This window comes from Odocoileus virginianus, chromosome 7 (assembly GCF_023699985.2).
Source record: "Odocoileus virginianus isolate 20LAN1187 ecotype Illinois chromosome 7, Ovbor_1.2, whole genome shotgun sequence".
NCBI lineage: Eukaryota > Metazoa > Chordata > Mammalia > Artiodactyla > Cervidae > Odocoileus > Odocoileus virginianus.
Genome location: NC_069680.1, coordinates 60,697,008 through 60,714,309, shown reverse-complemented (window position 1 = coordinate 60,714,309; position 17,302 = coordinate 60,697,008). Strand labels below are relative to the sequence as shown.

Sequence of the window (17,302 nt, the reverse complement as noted above, 5' to 3'; positions counted from 1 at the left end):
AGTCCTAATGCTATAAGCAAAGGCACTTCAAGCCTATCCATGTGACCCTGAGAAAAGCTAGTGATCAGGTACACTTCCTGCTTCTCCCAGCCCAAGACAGACAACAGCCCTTCAGAGAAACTCACCCGAACATCCACCTCCATCATTTTGTTCAGGGGAACCCGTATAATCTTCATCCCAAAGTAACTGGCAGCTTTGTCAAATGCAGCGTGGGCACTCTGGGGGGCTACGCTAAAGGAAAATAGTGAAATTCAATCAAACCAGGTTCAAGAGATACCATGGCTAGCAGCTCATTGCAATCACCAGGAATAAACTTTTTTTAGAGAGTTTATGTTATTTTACTTTTCTTTTTAAACACAAAGAGGTCAAATGATTTTCTAAAGAAACCTCCCTACTATTTAGGAAATCACTTTGGTAACAGGAAGAACTTGAAAGTAATGCCACACGGAGGAATCCCAAGCTTAAATCAGGGCAGATAAGTAAAAGATGACAGAGAATTTGGATCAGATCAATGTGAGGGTGTGCCTTCTGGTGGTTGTCTATCGAAAGAAGGGCACCCCAATGAGGAGCAAGCTTCCTGGCACAATACATGCTCAGGCAGAAAACGTAAAACTGCCTATCAGGGATGTTAAAGCATCACATCGATGGTCGTCTTCATCTGTGGAAGACCATGATCCTGTGGAAAATTAAAATTCCCCTTTGTCCTACACACTTGGGAACAGCATTTCAGACATTATTCAAAAAGGAAATATCTCATTTGCTTTCAGACTTTCCTCAATTACTCCACTCTTAAAATTAATCTGTTCCCTTTGAAGGAAAAAAATTGCCATCACTGACTAAGTACCAAGTACCAAAGATGTATGTGTGAAGAAAGATGGTAGCCTGACTTCCTCTCTGATGCCTGGCGTGAATTATAGCATGAGATCACATGCAACAAAACCCTTAGTCACTGACACTTGTGGGAAACCATTAACCCAAAAGCCGTGGTGTGAGCACACGGTACAAGGGAGAGGGCCGAGAGAAAAAAGCAAAGCAAATGAATAAAATTAAAGCAACCAAATAAAATTATGGTCATCTCTGGATTTTTAACATTTTCCTTCCCAGAACACAGCTGGCAGGCTGAAATTTTCTTAGAGAGCACCCTGAAGCAGTCTAAGTAATTTTCATTGAACTAAGATAAGTTCGAGAGTTTTCCTTAGGTTCCAGATAAACTTACAGGAAGTATCACAGAACTCAGATATAGTCCTATAACTGTTACTTTTAGAAAAAGAATCTTGGTCTTGCAGTATACACCATGTATAAATTTGTGGGGGGCGGGGTGTAGGAAAGGGAATATTAACTAGCAGATGCACTCAGGATTTTGCTGAATGTGAAGGGTAATGGTCAAGGGCACAGGATAGGATGGAAGAGGACTGGAATTGCCAGAAGAAGCAGAAAACAAATGGTCAGGCCGTTTCACACAGAAAAACCTAAATGTGGAAAAAAGTCAGCTACACGTAACACAAAATATTAGGGGGAAAAGGGGAAAAAAGTTCCAAAAAGCAAAACCTGAATTTGCTGCACACCAGCAACTGTTCCTATATAGCATTTACATGTTAAGTATTGTAAGTAATCCAGAGATGATTTAAGACTATAGGGAGGATGTGTGAAGGTCATGTGCAAATACTACACCACTTTACATAAATAAGGGGCCGGAGCATGGAGGATTTGGTATCCACTGGGGTCTTGGAACCAATGCTCCATGGATACTAAGAACAACTGTACCTACATTTCTGGAGTTTTGATCCCATTCTCGAAGGCCAGTTCCCGATAAGCTTTGCAGGCCATCAAAATACTTTCTGTGCCCCCAGAGGTCACCTGTAATAAAAAAGAGAGTTGGGGTAGCTATCAGCATGCACTTCCTGCCTTGATCTTGCGGGTATCTGATGCAGAGACGGATAAGCTCTGGGATGCACACTTTAGAGCACATGCTGCTGTCTTTCAGATGGAAAATTTGACTTTATTGGCTAAGCCCAATCTTGGCTCAGGAGAAGAATAAAACTACTGAATGATCAGAAGCTCCACACTGTATGTATGAACAAATAAATGCATATCTGCCCAGACTACCCGTGCACAATACACTTACATTTCTATTGTTCATCGAACTGCAGACAGGACAGGGCATTTTATCCCCTTCCAGAAGCATCAGGGTTACTGACTGATTTAAATTTTTAATGCCCATTAAAGAATGTGAACTGAAAGAATGTGAAACTGGGAAGTTATAGCTCTAGTCAACTATGTGATACATTAGAAGACCAAGAAGAGACACTCAAGACATTCCAGAGTAAACTTGTGATTTTGACAAGTTTGAAAGAAAAGCAGAAGCCTCTGCTTAGAAGTTTATTAACTTACTTATCTAAAATCAAAACAAAAATCCTAATGTTTTTAAAGGAAGAAAAATGTCTTTCTGAAGCTAGGCCTACCTAGCCCCTCTGATACAGGCAAATTTTACTGAGTTGATACAAAAATACTCGATGTCATTTCATTCATCCTGTTTTCCTCAGTGGACTAAAACCTCATGAAGGTGGCAACCAGTCTATTCATGACAATATTCCTGATACCCAGCCAGTAAAGCTGAAACCTATCAGACCATCAGTTAACATTTCCTAATGCCTGATTTGACTCTCAGTAAACCACAACCAATACAGGTACGTCATACCCATCTGGCTATCTTTTGGTAACTTCTAGGAATGAAATCATTTCAAAACAAACACACACAAAAAAGAGCCTTAGCACTGAGCTAGGTGAATATTTCCTTAGATCTATCATCTCCAAAGATTCACACAATCCTAGAAAACTTCTCCATTTTATAGGTAAGATAACTGATCCCTGAGAGACTGGTTCACCCGAAGCCATCCATCTTTTGATAAAAAGTAAAACTTTCTATATTTTCATATTTAGTGTAACCTGATGAGATGAAATGAGAGTGGATGATGGCTGTAATTTCCTAAAGTAATATCCACATATAAGACAAAAATACCATAGGCTACAAAATGCAACTGGTCAGGAGTTATGTGGCAGATTAAAAAGTCAGTCATTCTGTAATTGAGGAAGCCTGCAGGAAACACGTGGCTATCATGCACACAGTAAGGCGCTGAACTGGGGCACAGGACCCTTGCTTGTAGGCTCGGGCATTTCTCTGCGTACAGCTGAGGTCAGTGCTGCAGATCGCGCTGTGTCTTGTGGTCCAGCAGAAAACCTCATAACATCACATGAGGAACCAAGACAGCTGTGAAGGAAGTCAGCAAAGGACCAAGTTCTCCGTGCACTGTTCTCTCACTAAGGTTCAGCAATGACCTAAGCAGAAATATTTCCAAATGCCTAGTCACTCACTTTACATGTCCTATTTTCAGTCCAGTAACAAATCCAATCAGTATCATTATCTGTTAGGCAAACAATGGTGTACTTTGGACTGTAAAAGCAGGAACACCGAAATTCTGCTTCTGATTTTCATTTCTGACCCACACTCTGTGTTCAGATTTTGCTGCTGCTCTATTTCCTCTACCCCCATACCACGCCCCAAAATGGAAATCTAATTCTAAAGTAAGAAGACAGAAGCCTCAGTAACTACTTGACACGTTAGTCAACATCTTTCAACACTTTCAAAAACTCTCACCCTGTATATGCTATGTCAGAAAACAAGAGTAGAACGGGACCTACTGGGAAATTTTTCTTTTAGATACTCTTTGGACCTGATGGCATTTGTACAAGTCAAGACTTTACTGCAGCAACCAAATTTCTTTCAGTATACAAAGTCACCTCACTCATTCTACCTGAGGCAAATGAAGCTACAAAAAGGAAAGACAGTTTCAGGTGAAGAATAAAGAATGAGAAGAGCTTAAGACCTTAGTTGGGAACACGTTCCAGACTGCTCAGTCAGCTGGCTTTGTCTTGTTTCCTACCTCTGAACTTTCCTCACCAAAAGGAGATCATCAAGACAGAGACAGATACACAGAAAGGCAGAGACTTAAGAAAGAACCTGAGAAACTCACATAATCTGAGGTAATTAGTTCTCATAAAAGTCTATAAGTATCAAAAAAAAAAAAAAGTCTTAAGTATCTGAAGAGGCTGGGGATCTGAGATTCTATCTGTCCTTCTCCTGACCCCTGACACAGCACTTTAAAGATCCTAATCAGAGAGGCACGGTTTAATTGTAGCAATGCAAGAAAACAGAGTTGGACTGTGGTATTAAGATGGAAGACTGAAACTGCTTCACAGAGTTTTTCTCCCTCAGTACATGCAAGAATGAAGGAAAAAAGCAGTAACAACCACCCAACAAGGAGATAATCTAACACAATAAACTTCAAATACTGGTGATGAGAAAACAAAACAAGTTTCTGAATCATGGCAAAGAATCAAACACAGTTCCTAATCCCTCCTCCAAGATGAGGAAATTGTCCAGGTGAAACAGCAAAATGCTGAGAATTGTCATTAATATTCCCCAAGTCTTCAGAGAAGCAAGTGGCGGGGGTTTCCTTATTGTCAGATGAGTGGGTGAGAGAAACATGGTGGCTGGGAAGAAGCACGCAGCCCAGGAGAGGGAACACCAGGACCTGCTCTTTAAAGTGACGACTCCAGGGACATAGGACGAGCTAAAGGAATAATTGAAGCCCGAAAAGGAGTATTCGCTTCCAGCTAGGCAGAGTGAACTCTGGTAGGTGACTTTGAATGAAATGGCAGAGATATTCTAATACAGGTGGAGCAAAGCTTTACAGACAAGACCAGACCCGCCATGCATCAGAACAAACAGAATGTCTACAGAGAGTCACCAAAACAGGAGCCAAGATGAAAGAAGATGGCATGGTAACTATGCAAACACAGAAAAAGAAAAGAAGGTAGCCCGCAAAATAAAGGCCAACTCAGAAGGTAACAACCTAAGGAACAGAAGGAAATTCCTCCTGTTTCTCACTGTAGGACAATATAATAAGAACAGGAATTCAAGAAAACAAGAGCTGAGAAAGTGAACACTGAAATAGCAGAATGAGACTGCAGACCTAAACACAAAGTATCAAAAAGCATGACTGCAGAATTACTATATACATTAGAAATGGCAAGGAATATATTAAACACTGCTAAAAAGCTGAGAACCACTATACTGATTATAGGAAAGATTTTAGGTAAATTTAGTGAATCCAGAGAAGGCAGAGACTGAAAACCCAGTGCTCTGGAGAACTGTGTCCATGTGCTAGTCATACACAGCTAAAAAACACTGAGAGGAAGGCTGGGCATGGGTGGAAATCTGTGAGATCATATTCTCTTAGAAAGCTGAGTATCCTAGGAAAACCATGGTGAAGAGAGGATTTGGGGGAAAGATGCTTTCAAGTATACAGAGGTCTCCCATGTAGAAAAAAATAATCATGGAACTTCTGTTTCCAGCAACATACATTATACATCCTGGGCCACCCTCCTAAATGAAACAGCTAAAAAAGTCTGCTAAAACATTAAAAAGTATTTTTACATCCATCCACGACTAAGCTAACACAAAGGAACACACTGAACCCTCCAACAAAACAAAGTCAAGAATCATGTAAGCTAAGTGTCAAAGCTGGTTTTAATTCTGAAGGTTACTGCCAAACTCCTAGATCAGACTTCAAACTTTCACTTTGAAAAATAAACAGGAAACAAGTTTGGGGCCTGTTCAAGGTAAGGCATCTAAGAGGGCATGGCTGAAAACACTGACTTCACCCACACTCTTAGCAGTGAGAGAAATAAACCCTGCTAGTACAGAAGAGGACAGCAAGAAAAATTGCTTTTCTCAACCCAGATACTCAGGGTAAAGAAAAATAAGGATCTCTCAGGAATGTACGCCAAAACAACTTTTATTTGAGTATGTGGTCTGAGTTCAGACTACTTCCACAGTACAAAACTATGGGCTGAAAATCAGACTTACACTGGTTCCAATGTGGCAGTACTTCCCAGCAATTCCCCAGTAACTGGCAGAAGTAAACACAAATCTCTGAAAGAATTTAACTTCAACCATCAAAGTTAAGTTTCCAGGAAAACCCGAACTCATAGGGAAAAAAAAAAGCAAAGATATAAGGATACAAGACAACATAAGTAAAACCAGAACAGAAACATACAAGTAAGGCTCATGGAATTATCAGACATAGAATATAAAATAATTATGTGCAATATATTTAAATAAAACATAAGCAAAGGAAAGGGACTACAAAGAACCAAACAAATTAAAAAAAACAACAGAATTCTCAAGAATGAAAAACATAGTAAATGAAATTAGAAACCCAATGGAAGAACTAATGAGTAGAATAGTTAAAGAGGGAATTAATAACACCCCCGCATGTATCACCCAGCTCCAACATTTCTTAACTCACAGCCCATCTTCGTCTACCAGCAACTGCCCCAGCCACTGTTGCTATCAAGGATATCAGTTGTTCTAATAGTTACACCCTCACAGGTTATGTTTCGGGGACTGCTTTTCAATATGAACAGAGGTGTGTTAGCCTTTCTCACTCTATCTTTCATGTCTCTTAACTTTCTAGTCATCTCTCTGGGTTTTATTCTGGTTAACTGTCTTTGTTCCATAAATTTTACTTTTAGGAACCATGAAAGTATTTTCAGTCAGTTCAGTTCAGTTCAGTCACTCAGTTGTGTCCGACTCTGCAACCCCATGAATCGCAGCAGGCCAGGCCTCCCTGTCCATCACCAACTCCTGGAGTTCACGAAAACTCATACCCATCGAGTTGGTGATGCCATCCAGCCATCTCATGCTCTGTCGTCCCCTTCTGCTCCTGCCCCCAATCCCTCCCAGCATCAGGGTCTTTTCCAATGAGTCAACTCTTCGCATGAGGTGGCCAAAGTACTGGAGTTTCAGCTTCAGCATCAGTCCTTCCAATGAAAATATTTTACATGGTTATAAATGAACTAGGGCTCCTTGAACTAGGGCTGATTCCGGATCTGGAGCACGAAATGTAAAAGATATTTTCACCAAATAAAAATATTTTGTCCAAAAAAAAAAAAGGGAGGAGAGAAAGGAAGCTTTCAAAAACTACTTTGAGTCATGCAAAAAGACACAGGAGTCAAAATTAAGAAGCTCCCACTGGCAAAAACTGGAGTAATCTGAGCATCAATCTGAGTGACAGCTACAGTAGATTGAAGCATACACAGTCTCCTACAATTTATCCACCCCACCACTGACAGATATTTGAATTATTTCCAGTATTTAACTATCATGAACAACGCTGCTATGAATATACATCTATCCTGATATACAAATGTACTAGTTTTCCTAGAATATATCCCGAGAAGTGGAATTTCAGGGTCATAAAATACTGATATTTTCAACTTTACTAGATAAACCACAAACTGGTTTTGTGGTTGTTTAACCTGTACTCTCTTAAAAGTTCATGAAGAGTCTAATGGCACAGAATACCCAGGTACTATAAGAAAACTGGCATCTGTGTCACTCCAATTCATCTAAATGTCATAAGGGAACCCACCGCTAGATTATGGTTGATTCAGTTTTTAACAGTTTTAGAATTTTTTTTTTTTTTTTGGAAAAATGAGTGTCTGAAATACCACTTTTGTAAGCTACTGAATATCTGAACATGTTGATTTTTCATGGTGCCAATTAAAAGTAAAACCCAATGCTGCTTATTGGCCGGGGAGGGGGAAGTAACTGTAAAATGTTCTCGTCGTGGGATGGGCCCTTTAGTAATTTAATTTGCAGACTTTATGGTGATTAGAGAAGTATGACAGGATCAGCACCTAGAGGTTACCATTACAGTACCCTGGGTTAACTCTATCTTGCATAAGCTGAAATTTAGTTTTTTCTAGAGAAGGCAACACCAGTCTGTAGTAACAAATCTCAACAGAAGTTCATCAATCACAGTTTAGGAAAACTAACAAACATCTACTAGAAAAGAATAGTTGAGAGCAAGAATCCTCATGGGTATCTTTAAATACAATGACACTCTCTTTAATCCTAAACCAACTAAGATTTGATTTATGGCAAAACAATATCCAGCTCAAGCAAAACAGTATATCAAAAAACAATGAGATGTTTTGACAAAATTATACAGCAAGGAGATCCAACCAATCAATCCTAAAGGAAATCAACCCTGAACATTCATTGGAAGAACTGATGCTGAAGCTGAAACTCCAATACTTTGGCCACCTGATGCGAAGAGCCGACTCATTGGAAATGACCTTATGCTAGGAAAAATTAAGGGCAAGAGGAGAAGGGGACAATAGGGGATGACATGGTTGGATGGCATCACCGACTCAATGGACATGAGTTTGAGCAAGCTCTGGGAGTTGGTGAAGGACAGGGAAGCCTGGTGTGCTGCAATCCATGGGGTCACAAAGAGTCAGACATGACTGAGCATCTGAACAACAAAGTGGTTAGGTTTGCGGGTAGAAGAAAGAGATGGAGGGAGAGAAAGAAGAGACAGAACTATCCTGATGATACAAGTTTAAAGGTTTTCAAAACAAAAAACTGAAGAGAAAAAAAATCTAGAAGGTATTTACTAAAATGCTGATGAGACACTAATTACAAAATTGCAAGTAATCTTTAAAAATTTCTGTTCAGCTGGATCTTCCTACAATAATCATGTATTACTTATGTAATGTTTTTAATAAACTTCTATTTTATGCTAAAAAAAAGTCATATTATAGAATGTCATTTGCATATACTTACACATCCACAGGAATCTGGTCCCCCATTGAATAGGGAACAAGCCATCCTCACAATCTCTGCCTCTATCTTCCGGAGTCCGGGGAAGATATCTGGATGCAGTGGATTACTCCATGCAAAATCTCCATAAGCCTATGGAGAAAGGCAAGTACATGTGGAGACGCTTACATCATACAGGACAAAGAATCAGGCAAACCATGTTAGATACAATAGGAACTGGGAAAATGGAAGATATGTCCTCCAGTCTAAAGAAGACCAAAATGTTGTAGTGGAAGAGACAGGCATAAAAATTATTTTACAAAGGGGTAACAGAGGAAGTATAAATGTGGTTAAAAGCACTGACTAAAACACCCTACAGACCCAGTTTGAAATTTTAGCTTTATCTGTCACTTCTAGCTGTGTAATCTTAGTAAATAACCTCACTGAGGCTGTTTCCCCATATGTTAAAGAGGATAATCACAGTACACAGCTGATGGGGTTCTAGCCATAAATAAGAGAACACATGCAAAGCACTTAGTTGAGTGTGTGGCACAGCTGTTTTCAGTGTGATACCAGATGCATATGTGTACATGAAAGTAAGGGGCCTCAAAGAGGGAGTAGCGAACATTGAGTGGTCTGGTGGTTGTTGAGTGGAACCTTGAGCAGTGAATAGGAATTCATCATTAAGAACAGGTAGCAAGAACGAGGGAAAAGAAAACAACAAAGGAGCAAGATACTCAGTAAACAGAAAAAGGAGTTAGTGTTCATGTGGGAAAATAACAGGAATGATTGAAAAAAATAGGTGGGATCTGGCTCACGAAGGGACTGGTATTTTTGGTTGCATAAGCAGCTTAGGATTTGTTCTGTAGACAATGGGAAGTCACTGAAAAATGGTTAAGCACAGGAAGTATGGTCAGGGTATTATGTCAAAATACAGCTGAGTAAAACATGTATGTAGTATGTAGTAAGGTATGCACAGTTTCATAGTTCTAATAATCAAACACAAAGACCTTAGAAAGCAATAGTCCAATTCCAATTTTGTATGACAAAGTGAGATTGAAAAAATAAATCTGATTAGAAATGGAAGAAGCTAAAGCAATTCTACAGTCAACAAAAAAATATGAGAATTATATGAATTATAACTGAGATCATTGGCTCATTTTCAGATTCTGTGATTTGAGACTCAAGGGGTGCAGGAAATCATGACCAAGTTTCCATCCCTTATCCCTTCTGATCCAACAAAATATATCTTATCATTAATAATCGCAAATGATAGACTACGTTCCCTAGCAATCTGCTTTCTACACAAGGTGTCTATTAAGCCTGGAGACATAAGTAACATCTTACTCTTTTAAAGACTGAAGATGTCTTGGACAATGTTATGCATATTTGTCTATGTTTGGGTAAGAGACACTGAACCTCTTTAGTTTTAACAATAAACTTTCCTTAAGTAATTTTTTTTTCATTACAAGAATAAAGAGAAAAAGAAGTGATCATCTAAACCAGCAGAGCCGCACACTCCTTTCAAGGACTAGGCACTTGCTCACCTTCACGAGGAGGTTGGTGAGCTCCTCCTCCCCGCTATACACTGCTCCGGAGGCTTTCCCCTCTTGCCACAAGACATCTGCAAAGAAAGGGCAAACCACTGGATCAGTAAGCAGGAGCCTCTGGGGAGACAGGTTCTAAAGAAGAAACAGGGAGAAACTCTTCTGCGTACAAAAGAGCTGGAGCGGAAACTCCAAGGTGTCCTTACATTAAATCAAGAAAAAGAGCTTCAGTAGAGTGTCACAGCAAAATAAAGATCAAAGGTCAACCACAACCATCAACAACAGTGTGAAAAAGGTTAGCAACAGCATCTAGGTACGATAAAGAGAGTCCACTAGTAATGTCATCATCCCCAACTGGCTTCTAACAGCAGAACCACCTCCTCTATCTACACTCATTTTCTGTTCTCTGTATGGCTCCGCTTGACATTTTTCTGCAGTGGCTTCCACCTTCTCTCCCTTTCTAGCCAGTCAAACGAAGTGTGGAAACTGCTATGAGCAGAGTTAGCAGAAAAGAGTAAGGCAAAGTGCAAAATTTCAGCACAATATCACCAGACCCAGAGTCAGGGAACTGAATCTCTGACTGGACAAACCATGGTGAGATGTGAGCCATCAGCATCGTCCTCAGACAAGCCTGGAAACCCATACAGAGTTAGCCACCTGCTTCCGGCAACATCTGCCTCAGCACTCAGCGTCAGGAACACAGCCAGCACTGGGAGAAGGATCAGAGGAAAGGATCCTGACCAGGATGTAAGGTACGACCTTCCACTTTTCTCTGAGGTGCTCCCCCAGAGACACTCCACAATACCAACAAATCCATTCATGTGGGGGTCTCGGGTCCTTTAAGATAACATGCCTGTGCCCTATTGAAAGTGGCTAGTGAGAATTACAGAAGCACTCAAACTGAAAACTGCTGCCATGCTTCTCATAAAGCCAAGGTCTGCGGCTCCAGTGAGAGCAGAAGACTGAGCAGTGACTATTGAGACAAACCCTCATTCTTAGATGACCTGCCAGCTCTGGCCTGTGGCCAAGCCGACTTTGTCCTCAGAGGGACTGGTCTGTGACAGGCACTTCTTCAGACCAGAGGTCACCTACATTTCAAAAGCAGGGTGTGTGCTTTCATTTCCTGTTCTTTTACTGGAGCTGCAGAGCAATGGCGATGGACAGTGACTTAGAAATGGAAGGGAAGCAGATATGAGGCAGCCAACCCAGCACTCATAATCATAGAGATCGTTAATCTACAGGTCTCAGAATGCTAATCCCTGTTTTATATCAAGTATAAATCCTGGACTGTATCTAGTTTTGTATCATCTGATCAAAAATATCATCAAAAATTCAACACATGTCAATTAGAAATTTTAAAACACAGTATGGTACCCTGGATCCTAGAACAGGAGAAAGGACATTATAGAAACCCTGGTGAAATAGGAATAGAATCTGTGGTTGAGGTAAAAGCACTGTACCAATGTTAATTTTTTTTTAGTTTTAACAAATGTACCCAGCTTATTTTAGATGTTAACATCAGGAGAAGCTGAGTGAGGGGTTTGTGGGAAATCTCTGTTATTATCTTTGCAAACTTTCTATAAATCTAAAAAATTATGCCAAATGAAAAAGCCTATGTTTAAGTTATTTGTAATATAATCCTAATTTGTAACAAACATGTTTGCATTAATAATAGTTAACATTTATTGACATTTATTGAATACCTATTATAAGGCTGGTGCTATATGCTTATATGTATGATCTCATTTAATCTCTACAATTATCCTTTCAGATAAGTACTATTATTATTATCGTCATTGTAGAGAGACAGATACAGAGGCATAGAGAAGTGAAGTAACTTACCTGAGGTCATCTTGTTAAGTGGCTGAACCAGATGTGAGCCAAGGCTGAGTCCATGGGCTGTGCTCTTAACACTAGGCTGCTGAGTGCATTTATCCTTCCTACATGCATACATGTACATGTGTGGGCTTATTACACAAAATACCATTAACATTTTGAGATATATATATATATAACATCTGTGTTTGTCTTTTGAGGATGAAATTACACTGACTTGTTATTTCTTCTGTGCCTCTAGACAGATTCTATAATTTCTAAAATGAATCTCTATTTCAGTCTTATCACATATTTTGTCTTTCCAAAAGACAAATCTATTTTATTCAGGCTTAGAAAAGAAAATGGAACCAAGTTCCATCTTCTCTGAGATCTGCTTGCTTTATAGGTGAAGAGTGAATCTAAATATAATTTTTAAAAGATGAAATTCAGCCTTTGAGACAGGAGGTGGGCCCTCCTGAACACAGAAGCACCAGGGATGAACTCTACTTAACCTCTATAAACATCCAATGATGAGCGAGTGACCAGCCACATTAAGGAAGTGGGGAGCATGCATTTGCTGAGAATCGTACCCTTAGAGCTGTATTCTTTGAGCTTCTCTAGAACTGCAGCCGGGCTCAGACCTTGAGAGGGCAGGGCTTTCACGTAATCTTGGTCCACTTTCAGGAATGACATGTTCTTGCTAATATCTTCCTTGGTCTTGTTCAACTTATCTTGGATCTCCAAAGGTAAGGAAGACAAAGTTAACAGGGAGACAGGAGAATACAGTACTGAGAATGAAGAACCAGTTACATCACCAAACTAACTGCTTGATGCCAGGTACTGCACAAGTGCTTGAGAGCAAGGACGGTACTTTTTCTTAAAGAGATATGCTGACATTTTGACCCTTCAGCTGTTACCTCACCTGGGAAGCAGTCTCTTAGAAGTCTAAAAAGTCAATTTTCTCTCCAAAGGTCAGAGATACACTCAGTTCCCCACCCCACCCCATCCCTTTCCTTTGTCATGTTGTGATCACCAATGCTTTGCTTGGTGTGCATCTGCTGAAGTCAGCACTTCTCTGGGCACCAGTCGGACCTTGTTCGTGCCTTGGTAGCAGCTACAATGTATGCAACCAAAGAAGCCAAGGCAGAACCACAGACGGCAGCCAGAAAGCAGGCCAAGCAGCAGTGAAAGAGAGTCCCATGCTCAAGCAAGTGATGGGCTCCCTCACCAGGCACGCCCAAGGACCCACCAGGAACTGGAGGCTTTGCAAGAATCCCCACCGGAAGAGTAAGGCAGGCATGCCGGGAAGAGCCAGGGAGGCGGCCCCTGTCTCCTCAGGCTGACAGCTCGCCCTGCCCACTCTCCAGTGCTAGGAAGCACTAAGGTCCTTTCTGCCACATAATTTATCAACTATGGTCATTTCGTTTCCATCCTCTTCAGACATGTTCTTTCATTCCTTCACTTAGTAAACACGTGTTGAACTATGCAACAGGGATACACAGTGGGCCAGGGATACACAGGGGAAAAACAAACTTAGGCAGTACACAGCTTAGGTGGGGCGGGGCTAAGTCCTGTCCTGAAGCTTATCTTTAAGCATCACAGTCAGAAAATAAAGGTCATGAAAAGTGCTAGGGTTAGGGGCTAGGGGAGGAACAGAGCAGACAGGAAGAATACAGCAGACGCTGCTGTTTATAATGAGACACTCTTGGTTTGTAGATTTAGGGAAGAGTGGCTACACATTATGATTTGTGTTACAGTGACATGGTTTCAGCAATATGTCTGTTAAAGTTTTATGTCTCATTCCAAACATTTAGGTTGTCTCATCTCTAGCAGTGGATGATTAGAATCCAAGATGGTCTTCTTAGATGTGGCCCTCAATAAAACCAGAGGGAAAGCCACTCCTTTAGAACATGTCTGCAACAGTCTATCAGGCAGGCACTGGCAGGAAGAACAGGGCACAGTCCTGGACAATGCCAGGGCAGCATGTGATGGACATGAAGCTATTTTTTAGATTTAAATAAAGAATTGTGCTGCATAAGTGTAACCAAAACTATGAAAGCTGGGCTTCCATGCACAGATGATGCTACTGTAATAAAATAGACAAAAATGACCATCAGAGGCATATCAGAAAGCACAGCAAGCACTTCCTCACATCACCTCATCAATTCTTGCCTCAGAAGCTCCACTGCATTTTAATTTCTTCACAGCATTTACCTCAAAGGGAAATTCGTATGTGTTTGCTTCCTTATTCATTTTGTCTTTCCTTAGTACTGAAATGTAGTTTCCATGTGGGAAGGGCATGGCCTCCCAAGTGGTCCTGCACTATGTCCCCAGCACCCAGAATGGTACCTAACGCTGAGCAAAGCTCAACGAATGAGGGAGGGACACACACACTCACTCAGAACAAGTAACTTTCATCTCTGCACCTCAAAATCTGCATCTGAAAGGTGAAAGGTGTTTATACATTTTCTAAGTACCTTCCAATGCTGTTGTATTTACCCAATAACACAATGGAATAGTATCTTCCAATGCTGATATATAAATTTAATGGGTTCTGGAACCCCAACATTCATTTGTTATCAAAATTAGAAATGGAAGGAGCAAAGTGTAACGAATAAGGGTAGGGAAAAGATACAGGAAATGATAAGGGGAAACACTCTTTTCCCTTGTAATCAGCCTATCCTCGGTATCCTGATTCCCTTGTAATCAGGTATCCTTCCTCTCCCCTGCTCTTTGTTCTCTAAGGACTACAGTAGATTAATTTTAGGGCTTAATATGATTAAGGGTCAAATAAAAGCCCTCATTTCTCTCCTTCACCAGCCGTTATTACTTCAACTTCCCCACAGGAAATGAACCTAAAAATACAAAGTTCTGGAAGAGTTCACACAGTGGTCTGAACGGACATTCAGTCAAAGGCTCGAAGTAACTGCCATCTTTTCTGATTTGGCCAAAAAAGGGGGAAAGAACTGAAAGCCAAAATGAAAGAAAGCTTGCAGGAAAGCTGAGGGGGAGGGTGAGAAGCAGGAGAGATGAAGCCATCAGGGCCGTGTGCCTTCGTTAGAGCCTGCAGTGGGGCCGGCCCTGTTTGTCTTCATCTGTGATAACGAACCGGGGGGAAGGTAGAGGCGACTGTCTCATCCTGAGCGTGGGTGAGGTAAGAGAGGAGCCAGTGAAGGGAACAGACTAGACTACAGATATGAACAAAGAGCAAGAGAACAGCTCTGCTCTCTAGGTTTCTGAACCTGGGATCAGCAAACTACAGGCCTAATCAAACTACAGGCCGTGTGGACTGTGGCTATGAAGAGATTCTTGCTGCAAAGCAGGCCCACTCCTCCACCCACTGTTCTACTGCTGCTTTCCCTCCACAGGGACAGAGCTGAAAATGCTTCACATCCAGCCCGCGACAGAGAAAGCCTGCCAACCCTGAACCATGTAAGCACTCAATCCCTGCTAAGCATCTAAATTCAGCTCAGCCAAATATTGCTCCGCTTCCCTCGCAGCTCAGTTGGTAAAGCATCTGCCTGCAATGCAGGAGACCCGGGTTCGATTCCTGGGTCGGGAGGATCCCCTGGAGAAGGAACTGGCAACCCACTCCATCATTCTTGCCTAGAGAATCCCCATGGACAGAGGAGCCTGGCAGGCTACAGTCCATGGCGTCGCAAAAGTTGGACACGACTCAGCGCCTAAACCGCCACCACCAAATATTTTTCCAAAGTTTCCTGTCACTTCTGTCAGGTTGTCTAATTTCAAATTTTCCCTGAACAGACATCTTTCTCCTTTGGTCAAATATGGTGGAGAAAGAGTGACGTCACGCTTCTCAGTTGTGGCACTTCTGGCGTTCTGAGTCTGATGGGTCTCCACTGCGTGGCCTGCCCTGCGCGCTGGAGGATGTTTAGCAGCATCCCTCATCCCATCCATTCAATGCCCAGAGCACCCACCTCCTCTTCTGATATCCAAAAATGTCTCCAGACATGGTCAAACGTTTCTTGGAGGTGGGGGACAAAATGCACCCATCCCCCTTGAACTCCTAGCTTTAGTAATTAGAAATAAAGAGGTGTGATGATCATGGGGGAGGGAAGCAGTAGGGAAAAGTAAAATGACTCTGCTTACCTGACGACCAATGATAGGCATCTTCCGGATAAGCTTGAAACATCTCTTCTTAAACCTTGACCATAAACCTAAAAGAAACAAATGGTTCTATTGAAATTCCCATGGATTATGACCTGACAGTCATAATGGATGAACTATTCAATATTCAACATGTCCTCTGTAATCACACTTGCCTTCAGATTACAAAGGTAGTTTCTTTAAAAAAAAAAAAAAAAAAAAAAAAAAACTTTTAATTTTTGAACAAGTAATATATTATAACATGGTTCAAAAAAATAAACACACACACACACACACACACTCATCTATCCCCCAGACCCTCATCCTACCCCCAGGTTAATACTACTACCACTAGTTTCTAGATACCCTTCTAGAGTTTCTGTATGCATACACAAGCAAGAGTGAAGACACGTTCTTGTCTGTCTCTTTTACACAATGGGTAGCATACTCCAGCACTGCACTAGACCTGTTCTACTCAGTATCAGTCTTTTAAAGATCAGTGCTCCCTAATGCATTCTTACAACTGTAGAGTATTCCATTAGATGGACGTACCTTGGTTTATTTAACCTGCCCTTTCCTGATGGAAACTTAGGTTGTTTCTGATGTCTGTTACAAACCACACTGAAATAGCTTAGCCTTGTAACACATGCTATACTGCATACTTGAGAACGTACCTACAGGTAAGTTCCCAGAAACAGAACTGCTGGCCCAAGTGTACCGCAGAGTTCCTCACCTTCCCAAGGTTTCTAGGTGCCCAACATTTCTCTCCCCTGCCTCAAAACAAATGACCAACCCATGCATCTTCTCAGAATCCATGCTCTAGTCTTTCATTCAACACATATCCCAACAACATTTTCTGGACCTAAAAAGGCTTTCAGATATCATGGACACCAATCAGACATTCTGTTGGGCAGTACATAGGACAAATCTCAAATTCTGATCCTGTAAATTACAATTATTATAAATACATGGCAACTAAACACACAGTCATGCCTTTTAATGAATTCACATTCAGTGTATCTCAACTGACTCCAACAGCAAGACTTTGAGGCTGGCATAGAAGGCACTACCTACTATCCAAGGGCAGCTGAGGATCAAAGCATTAATAACTTGCTCAAGACCGAGGATCATATCAGTGATGGGGCAAGGATTTAACTGAAGT

The 17,302-nt window shown here is 41.1% G+C and overlaps 1 protein-coding gene across 8 annotated transcripts in view; it reads right to left on the bottom strand.

The window, feature by feature from the left end:
• The window catches only part of SGPL1 (sphingosine-1-phosphate lyase 1), a 90,167-nt gene that overhangs the window by 8,779 nt on the left and 64,086 nt on the right, over positions 1 to 17,302 (bottom strand). For all 8 annotated transcript variants that reach the window (XM_070470773.1, XM_070470780.1, XM_070470781.1 and 5 more), the window contains 6 exons: positions 16,144 to 16,211; positions 12,624 to 12,771; positions 10,219 to 10,295; positions 8,696 to 8,824; positions 1,769 to 1,857; positions 126 to 231 (listed from right to left, as the gene is read on the bottom strand). In XM_070470773.1, coding sequence (XP_070326874.1) covers positions 126 to 231; positions 1,769 to 1,857; positions 8,696 to 8,824; positions 10,219 to 10,295; positions 12,624 to 12,771; positions 16,144 to 16,211 — 617 coding nt within the window. The remainder of the gene's footprint in view (positions 1 to 125; positions 232 to 1,768; positions 1,858 to 8,695; positions 8,825 to 10,218; positions 10,296 to 12,623; positions 12,772 to 16,143; positions 16,212 to 17,302) is intronic.